The sequence below is a fragment of the Acinonyx jubatus genome, chromosome D4 (assembly GCF_027475565.1).
Source record: "Acinonyx jubatus isolate Ajub_Pintada_27869175 chromosome D4, VMU_Ajub_asm_v1.0, whole genome shotgun sequence".
Taxonomy (NCBI): Eukaryota; Metazoa; Chordata; class Mammalia; order Carnivora; family Felidae; genus Acinonyx; species Acinonyx jubatus.
Genome location: NC_069391.1, coordinates 75,043,218 through 75,053,340, shown reverse-complemented (window position 1 = coordinate 75,053,340; position 10,123 = coordinate 75,043,218). Strand labels below are relative to the sequence as shown.

The following is a 10,123-nucleotide window of genomic DNA, read 5'->3' as shown; positions in this document are numbered from 1 at the left end:
ATGTGAATGATTTTTCAGGTGTCACGAAATATTTAAAACAACAACAACTTTTTTTTTTTTCAGCCCAAATGGGAAAGCCATCCTTCACAGGAAGGCCACGTGAAAACAGGCGGCATGCTAAGTCTGGCCACTGCTTTGCCAGCCCTCCCGCTGGAGGCCCATGGATGCGAGGCCACGTGTGGCCTTTGAAAGGGCATGCGAAGACTCCACAGAGAAATTTTGCAAATGATAGTACACGGTCATATTCAAGTTAAATGAAATGCGATTAAAGGGAGGTGACTGAAGTGACCAGATTAAAGTGACTTAAAGCAGACTACTTTTTGAGAGAGACATTTAGATAGCTGAGCGTGGCCGGGTAATGAATTTCCAACATTCATTGGAGGAATAACGATTTTTAAAGAGACCACTCACAGACAACATGATACCCAATTTGGGAACCAAAATAAAACTGAGGTGAATGAGAAAGTCTGGCTTCCCTTTGAGACCTAAGAGAGGATTCACGTGGACAAGAACCAAGCGGGCACATGGCCGATGACAGCTTTCCACCGGGGTCTGCTTTCCAACTGTGCCCAGCAAGCTTAGGGTTTGAAAAGCAGAGCTACAGGAAGGTAACTTGCCTAGGGAGAGTCGAGCCCCCTGTGTTTTAAACCTGAAATGGTCACCAAGGAGAAATCCCGCTAATCTATGGCCAACAAATCCACTCGTGACAAACAGCGGACCGAGGGTATCTCACTGCTCAACACCAGTCTAAGAGAGGAGATATCACGGCACCAAGGGGTAACCAAATATGGAGACGGAAGGTCCTATTTTCTTGCTAAGGTTCAACCGAAATCTTCGAGGCACGTAATTGGCAAAATAGGAAAAGGACACGCAATTTCATAAAACACGTGAAGAGTAAACAAGTTCCCTTACTGTGTTTCCCCTTAGAAATTTAGAATGGCACCAGGTAGTGCAAAGTGGAAAAAAAAAGTACCATCCGCCCTGTCTCTCCCAGGTGGGTATGTTTCAGCAGAATCAGGAAGCAGAACATCCTTTTCTTCCAGCTGGGCGGGACTAAGCCTTTCCTTTCAGCTTCAGGTCAATACTTAGAAAAAAAGGAAGAACACAATGAGAAACACTAGAAATTGAATAGGAAGCATTTGGTGATCGCTGGGAGTGGCGTGTGCTTTGCTTTTTTTTTTTTTTCCTCCAAGGACTTACTGAAAAGAGCTCATGCAAGTTTCTTATGCTAGAAAAAAACCCAGTAAAACCCCACCCTCCCTCATGACCAAGGCTTTCTCTAAAATGTGGAATTTTTCTTTATTTTTACGAAACTGTTTCTGGAAGCATTTTACGCCTCTCAAAATGATCTAGGGAGGCAAAAGACGGGTGTGAGGGCTCTTTGCTGAAGTAGATTAAGGAACCCTGTTGCATTTTGGGAAGGAGGGGGCTACCTGTTTCTAGTCAATGACCTTCCCTTGTGGGGCGAATACATGATCTGCCTGAAATCAGTAATCTGATAAATGCCACATACAAGGCAACAATGAAATAGAAAAACTACCCCCCTCTCCCAAAGGAACCCACAAGAGTTGCGAGAGTCCAAGAATTTGCATGACAGGGGTCAGTCCACCTGAACGCGATGATGGATTCTTATAACCTAAGACAAGGTTGTTCTTAAGGTCTAGTGGGTTCCCAAAACTACCTAGAAAATAATTCCCAAACCTCCCCGCTCCACTGGTTTCTCTCTTCTGCCTCTTAGTGAACCTAGCACAACTTTCTGACACCCATCTGACCAGAGAGTTCCGGTCTGTACGTTCAAAAGAAGAATTTCAGCCAGGAACAAATGAAAACACTGTTTGAAAAAGGCCATTTGGGAGGCATCTGTGGATTTCAATGAGACCTGCCCTCCCGGCCCCACCCTCCGCACACTGCACGGGGACTGTGGTTTGCTTGTGGGATGTGCAGCAGCTGGGGGTGGGTGGGGGATCCTTCGAGCAGCTTTGCAAATAAAGCCATTGGTAACCCGTGTGCCTGCCCATCGAGTTTACAGGAGTAAAGAAAGCTTTCCTTTCACATTCGCTCAATTCTGCCACTTATTAGCTTGGGGCTTTGGGCCAGTCACCTGCCTTGCCTAACTTTCCATTTCTGTATCCGTGAAATAGATCAATCCTGTCTCTCTCTCGAGGCTTGCTAAGGATTAAGTCTCAAGTGTTTTCAGTTGTGAGCACCTCAGGATCTTTTTTAAATGAACCCTGATAAAAATCTGAAAAAACGAACAAACAAAACCCTTTACACCAGGATGCCCGTTCTGAAGCACCTCATTTTTCATACTTTTTTAAAGATTTATTTTTATTAATTTTTTTAAAAAATATTTCGAGAGACAGAGAGAGACACAGGGTGATCCAGGGAGGGGCAGAGACAGAGAGAGGGAGACACAGAATCCAAGTAGGTTCCAGGCTCTGAGCTGTCAGCACAGAGCCCGACGCGAGGCTTGAACCCACGAACCGTGAGCTCATGACCTGAGCCGAAGTCGGACGTTTGACTGAGCCACCCAGGCACCCCGAAAGATTTTATTTTTAAGTAATCTCTACACCCAACGTGGGGCTTGAACTCACAACCCCGAGATCAAGAGTTGCACTCTTCACCAACTGAACCAGCCAGGCACCCACATACTGACTTTTTGGTAAACTTTCTAGGGCTTCATTTTTCCCTTCAGCTTTTGGTAAACAAAAAGCTGAAACATGGAAACCTATTTATGTGGTTTATTGAAGAAGAGATAGTCAAGAATCATCTTAAATGATTCTTAAATACAGGAAACCCCACTGAAGTTTAATTTTTGAGACAACAGTTATCTTGTGGGGACAGTAAAGTGACCAACAGTGCTACTAATTAAAGTCTCCCCTAGTAAGTACCACCTCCCTTGGATCAGATACACTATTTATTTATGGAAAAATATTTTAAAAGCATATGCAAGTCTTAGGACATGAATGAACAAATAAAGTCCAAGCTTGGAAGTGAAGGAGACAAACATCTGGGGATACTTTTGAAAACAGTATGCTTTTTCGGGGAAAAAAGAAAACAAACAAACAACTTACTTTTAATCAGAACTGAAATACAAAAGGATTATTTCTGACCTTTGGGCAGAGGGGCTTGGGTTTCTCTAACCAGCTTTCCCCGCGAGAAACCTTCTGATAATTTTACCCTAGGCCATTTCGGCTTCTCACATATGTTAAATGAGTTTCCTTACAAAGTATCTGAGAATATTGTTTAGTGATGAATAAACTCTTGTGTTTTATATAGGAAGAGGGGGGCGGGGGGGGCATAACTTTCCTTTCTTTCTCTAAGGAAAAGGAGAGGGGCACATTTCATTTCATTCTTGGCTTGCCTGAGCTCCTTGAAAAACAGCCTTTGCTTCTTCTTCAGGTTCTCCATTCGATACTAGCTACGGAAGGTGTAAAATGCTTCCAGGCAGGAGCCAGAAAAAAGGTAAATAAAGCCCCTTATTCTGATACTAACGAAAGCCAGAAAGCCAGGGCTAGAGGTCAGCCTAAGAACTCCTTGGCCACTCTGGGCCCTCGGCTTGGATCTCATCCTTTGGGCTGAGATCACGTGCCTGGGAAAGGCCGGGCTGAAGAAGACGGAAGCGTGCAGAAGAATATGTTCTAAGGGAAGGAACGTCAACCTTGGTAGCAGCCTCCCTCCCCCACGCCCAGCCCTGGAATGAACGCAAACAAGGACCAGTGCCCTCTTGTTTGCCCTCTCCCCAACCCGATCAGCCCCTCCGTACAAACAAGGAGCCCAACAGGACAGGCAAAGGAGTGGGTAAGCCCGCAGATGTGGCAGCCATAGGCCAGTGAGTGACAGTCACGCCCCGCTGCTCGTTAACTGCAGGCCCGGGACTCTGCTGTAGGGGGCGCTGTTTTGCAGAGGGGAAATTTTGCGCAAAGAATGGAAGTGGCTTCAGGGACTCCTCTTTGCCCTGCAGAATGTTTGCTCGGCAATGTGCTTGAAGCAACTGTCTTCATCTCAAAGAGGCGTGGCACGCGTCACCTCCTGAAAAATAGCTGTGTGAATTCAAAGGTCTCCTTACAACGTTTGTTCTTTCCTCCTTAGCGGGGACCTTCTCTCTGGGGTTTTTGTCCACCAACTTTAAACTACAAGGTCAACGTGGCGGCTACCCAGCTGTGGCATTACGGTTTTTCCATCCTGGCTTTGGACCTTGAGGGAAAGGAGGTCCAAAGAGAACAAAACGTGACAATAGCTGAGACATGCAAATCCGATCTCTGTCCCTCCTGGGTTCCTGGGAAGGGCAGTGTTAAATTCGCCACAGCTCAGATCAGATGAGGAGCCCTTAACAGGATCGCCGGGTTTCCTCTGAGAGCACGTTGGCGGCCACACTTCATTCCCTGAAAGGGACTTGGCCAATAGTCAACTCCATTCTCTGAAGCACCTAAGTGTGTCCTTTTCTGGTCTAACCAAAGTTAGGGGCTGCACACCCATTCCAGAATTATGACCATCTCTGCTTTCAGAACCACTGGGTCTGCATGCAGAATCAAAGCCCAGCCCTGGGACATTTTTACCGCTATAAAACATTGGACCGGTCAGACAATCTCTCTATGCCACTCTTTCCATACTTGCAACATGTACCTCGTGGGATTATTCTGAGGATAAAACTCAGATAATGTGCATGAGGCTTTTCCCATAGAACCTGGCACATGGTGAGCCCTCACTAGGTGTTTGATTTCTATTTGTCACAGGATGAGGTCAGATGGACTAGATCATTCCTAAAGTCCCATCCAGACTCTGTTGCCTCTTGGAATTTTCAAAACAAGGACACTTTTCTCCCCCATCCACTAAGATACGAAGTTCAAATGGAAGTCCCAACTTTCACTAATGAAAAAGATGAAGTAACTTAGAAAGCAGAGTTGCCCAAATGCTCTTAACATCTGGCTCTAATATTCATTTTTCTGCTCGTTTTTGGATTGGAAAACAGAATGCCAAATAGACTTCAGCTGTCCTTAAGGAATGTAATAGTGATCATGAAAGAGACAGTGCGAAGCCGGCACACTTCTCTTTAAGTTTCTGATTTGAGAAACAGAGAACATGAAAGCTGAACATCTAAACAGAGTTTACCCAGTCCTTGATGCGTTTTTTTTTTTTTTTTTTTTTTTTTCAGAGCCCAGCCATACAATACTACAAGTAACCACATAGCTGTTATTGATGGTGAGTTCTTACTCCTTCTCCATAGAAGACATTTCTGGATCATTGTAAAGGCAGCTAGTTCTGAGTGCAAGGAAAAAAAAAAAAAAGGAAGCAAGTAAACATTTTCTCCACTGTTACCACTTTGTAGGCACAACACTCTCGGGTATTTTAAACTGTGTGATGTGGGTCTCACTGCCAATGGCGAACAAATCTACACCTGATTCTTTTACCACCGGTTTTGAAACTTACTAATTGCCCATGATTGAGAAACACAAAAGGGAGATGGAAAATTTCAAACAACTCCAGGGGTCTCTTCTGTTCTTGTTATTATTTCCTGACTTTTCAATCTATCTTATTCGGAGATCATGATATTGCAAATTTTTATTTGTAACCCAAATAATATACTTTATACACAATGGACAGTCCCTCTCAAGCAGCCCCATTTTTATGTGCACATGAACACAGTTAACTTTCAGTTTGTACAAGAATGAGGATTTTCCTAGATACTAAGACAAAAAAAATGCCAATGTCAGCTTTCTTTGTTACAGAAAAATACTGGGACACTTACACAATACAGCTGTGTTCCAGTACTATAAGTGAATCCTAAGATTAACCTGCACTGAATGTGTCCAGAAAGAAAAAAAATGTAGCCATATAAGCTAACGAAATAATAGTTTTGTTACAATGTATGAACGTGTTCATGCTTTTGGTGTAATATTAGCCGCTTTTGATATTCCATATTGGCAGAATTCCTGTTAGCAAATTTCAAATGTACTTTATATTAATTTTGATCAATTTCAACTTGTACTTTCTCTCCTCTTATATTTTATTATCGGCGAAGACTAAAGAGATTCTACAATCTTTTTAATTTTTTTTTTTTTTTTGAGAGACAGAGAGAGCCAGAGCCTGAGCGGGGGAGGGACAGAGAGGGAAACACAGAATCCGCAGCAGGCTCCAGGCTCTGTCAGCACAGAGTCCAACGTGGGGCTTGAACCCATGAAACCGTGAGATCATGACCTGAGCTTAACCGACTTTAGCCACCCAGGTGCCCCATAGAGATTCTGCCATCTTTTTAAATGAGAGCTCATTTTGTAAATGTGAATAATTTCACAAGCTAATGTATCTGCTCGAACACGAGAGGTTCAGTTCCTAACGGCGAGCATTTTGTTGGGATGGTAGAAGGCGATCTCCCTGGGAAGGGCAGAGGGCTTCTTCCCTCCACCGTTCTCACTGGTGGTCAGGTATTTTTACAGAGGATTTTGGCAACTTGAGTGAACAAGGGCCGTCAGGCAGGGGTTGACAGTATGCCAGAAAGACCTAGCAAAGCTGGAGCGGAGTCAAGAAAAGGCGTTCTTCTGAATCTAGCTTTTCTGTTTTTTTTTTAACTTTGCGCGATCCTTCCCATGAAAACAGCAATTTGCAATCCATTTAATACTGTCCCTCCAAAGGCCGCAGACAGATTCTTTAAAATAAGAATGGCTCTCTCTATACAAATAGTCCTTTGAAAATATTTTCTGTCCTGTATAGATGCCAAGTTTTAAGGAAAACAGAAGACAGGCTGAAGAAAGTCACCGAAGAGGCCGTGTGTGTGTGGGGAGAAGGTGAACATTTGAAAAGAAAGCAAAGCAACAGATAGGTTCTGTTCCATGACAAGGTATATGTTTGCTTTGGTTAGAACCAGCCCGAAGCTTTCTAATAAAGGTCACGTGGAAAGTCAGCGTGTGTCTGTTAATTGAAAGAACCTGGGTTATCTGGCTTCTAGAACTAAACCACACCTCTGCAGTGACCAAGTTTTCTGGGCCCCAAATCCTCATATACCGTCTGTCCAAGGATTTGGGGGTCACTCCAGAGGGTGAAAGATAGTTAAGGAGATGTAGTTAGTGGGCTAAAATGGTAGGATTCAGAGGCATTTCAATCCTCTGTGGGGCGGACAGTGAAATTCTTATTACTTTTTCAAATGTGCCAGTATCTTTGAATTCCTCACACGTGTAATGTCACCATCAAAATAAGGAGGATCAGTTGGAGGGGAATTCAGACAGGCAGATTACCCACTGAATCCAAAGCAAGAGCATAGACTCCTAAGACAAATCTAGTTATTTCTACTCAGGTATTTAAAGTGGTGATTCTCAGAGCACGGTGCTGAGCCAGGCAACATTGGCATTACTGGAACGTGTTAGAATTCTGGATTCTCAGGCCTGCTGAATCAAACTCTGGGGTGAGTCCCAGGATACCGTGTTTGAACCAGTGCACCTGGTGATTCTGATGCACAGCAAAGCCTGAGAATCACTGCTCTACAGGGATGAACTTAATCTTAGGCACATTTGTCAATTTATGCAGCAGAAATTTCCTGAGGATCTATTCTGTATTAGATATGCTGGGTCCTTCCTTCAGCAAGGAGATCCAGACATCTCAGGACCACCTGAGGCTAGTTAGATACCGAGGGAGAGAGTCTGTGGGCGTAGGGAAGAGAAAGAATGATCAGAGAGAAAAAAAAAAGGAGAAAGCCACACAATAAACCCCAAATGATAACTGTTTCATTATGGTAGCTAAACAGGAAAAGTAGAAATATGGATGGGGGTGGAGTGGGAAATTCTATGGAAAAGGCAAGGTTTTAATGGAAATAATGAAAGAATACAACATGACTCTATAATGGGTTTGGCTGGAAAGTTATTGATTTCCCTCCCCTCAATCTTTTGTCTTGAAAACACCTCCTTAATTTCATAAGGATAATATCATCCAAAAAAAAAAAAAAAAGAATCTGAAACAGCAATTCATTGCTCTTTCTGTCTCCGGGGAATCTCATGACACAATGTAAGCCGAGTACAGATAAAAGCTAACAGGGCACTTCACGCCCACATCAGGTTCCTTGGTTCCTAACATCTTCCTTTCCCAACTTCAGGTTTGTAACAGTTGAGTTAGAGACTGAGAAGATTCTGTTAGAGTAGAAATGTAAAGACTTCTGAGTACTGTTAGTCTACATGGGTGTCCATTATCTTGAAAGAAAACCAACGCAGCATAGGAATCTTATAACACTAAACTATGCCGACATTTCTAAGGCAAAAATCTTTCCTCAAATTTTAATTAATTTTTTTTTTAAAGTAAGTTCTATGCCCAATGTGGGGCTTGAACTCATGACCCTGAAATGAAGAGTTGCATGCTCTTCCGACTGAGCCAGCCAGGTGCCCCTCATCCTCGAATTTTTACTCAAAAGATCCACACTGTGGGCAAATAATTCTACATAGCACCTGCAATAAAAATGTGCTATAGGAAAAAAAAAATAGCTCAATGGATTGTTCTCATGAGGAATTGGCATTTACATCTATACAGAAAAAAAAAAAAACAAAACGTATTTATTCAGAATTTGTAGCTGTTTGGACATTGCCCAGGTTTCTGCTTTTGCACTATCTGTTAAAATGAGAACTAGTTATAAATATTAATGGTGTAGGCAATATTTGAAATGGAAAAGCTTTAATATAGTAGACATTCTAAATAGTACTTGTCTGCATTTGACATAAAGTGTCAGAAAAAAATTTTTGAACTTGGAAATAAAAGGAAATTACTGGGATGTTCTTTGAAAGGAATGCTGAGTTGACTTTCTGTTGATGAGCTATTTTAAAACTCTTTGGGGGACAGAGATGCTAATAATTTCAATCCAGTGGAAAAGATAATCCTAATTTACAGTTTATTGCCCTGTTGGATGTTGATCCATTTTGCATCTAAACCAATAATCTTATCCTAACATTCCTTTATAAATCACCTACAGAAATCTAGCGTTGCAAGTGTCCTTTGAACTGGTTTTTACACTTTACTGGGTCTGTCATTAAATAATTAGTTGAGTAAAATCATTGGCAGGTATCATTTCATAGTTGTATTAAAGTTAAGATTTTGCCTTTTCAAAAGGTATACTTTAACAATAGTGAGTAATGATCCTTTTTCTATTCATCCAAATAACTCTGAAGCTATTTAGTTGAGCATATTTCCAAGTCACTAAATAAGGGGCTTAAAAAAACTTGGAAAGTCACGAAATTGGTTCCACAGTCCAAATTGCGACTTGTCATCGTTTCTCTCTTATTAGGATGAATTAATGAGCTTTTGTGGCCTCAAACTATCTAACAACGATCTGGATGTTATATGTGATGGTGCCTGTGATGTGTTCCTTTGCTGTGGTGCCTAAAATTACATGTACATTTAAAAAAACAAACAAAAAAACCCCACCACCACCACCAAAAAAAAAAAAACCAGTAACAAATGCGTTCCTTAAGGTAACCAAGATCACAGGGGAAAACAGATTGTAGTACAACTACCAGACATTGCATCTAATGTGGGACAAAGGGGACCCTTTGAAGTGCAGCATTATCATCAGGATGCAAAAATAAAACGCCAGGCATGCGGCTTCTCCCGATTCATTCCTGAAACGCAAGCCAACATCACGCCAGCTGCTGAACGAAAACCAAGTCTTACTTAGCTGCTTCTGATGCTTCCCTCAGTTCTTCATCCAGTCTGCATGAGCAAAAATTATCGGTGTGGAAAAGAAACAGAAAAGAAGCAAGCACAGCGTGAGAGAGTCACTCAGCAAAGCAGAGCCAAACATAAGTGGAGCACATGTGCCTTTAAAAACCATCCTTTGGAGCACTGAGACACGCTCCTTCGATTAGATATGGTGCCACTTCCTCCCATTCGGTGTTTCTGCATGTTTGCTTTGCAAATTCCTTCATAAAGGTAGGTAGATAACACAAGTTGCAAGGAGAGCAGAAACATGCTGGCGGAGTAAAGCTGAAAACGTCCACACCGGTCTGTTGCGTATAGTTAGAGACAGCTTGCAGCCTGGGCCAGCTCAAGGGTGAATCTGGCCTAGTGGGTTTCAGTTGCAAATCAGGCTGACCTCAACAGCTTTACACACAAGACAAAGACCAGGAATGGTATGCAACAAGGGACGGATAGA

At 42.5% G+C, this 10,123-nt stretch overlaps 1 protein-coding gene across 6 annotated transcripts in view; it reads right to left on the bottom strand.

Annotated features, from left to right (window-relative positions):
* Positions 1–257: 257 nt before the first annotated feature.
* Positions 258–10,123, bottom strand: part of PRUNE2 (prune homolog 2 with BCH domain) — a 266,301-nt gene continuing 256,435 nt past the window's right edge. For 2 of the 6 annotated variants that reach the window (XM_015072607.3, XM_053205245.1), the window contains exons 17-19: positions 9,643–9,681; positions 5,215–5,262; positions 258–1,084 (exon numbers count right to left, since the gene is read on the bottom strand). In XM_015072607.3, coding sequence (XP_014928093.1) covers positions 1,054–1,084; positions 5,215–5,262; positions 9,643–9,681 — 118 coding nt within the window. In that variant the 3' untranslated portion in view covers positions 258–1,053. The remainder of the gene's footprint in view (positions 1,085–5,214; positions 5,263–9,642; positions 9,682–10,123) is intronic. The other 4 variants (XM_027041002.2, XM_053205242.1, XM_053205243.1 and 1 more) reach the window with 2 other exon arrangements.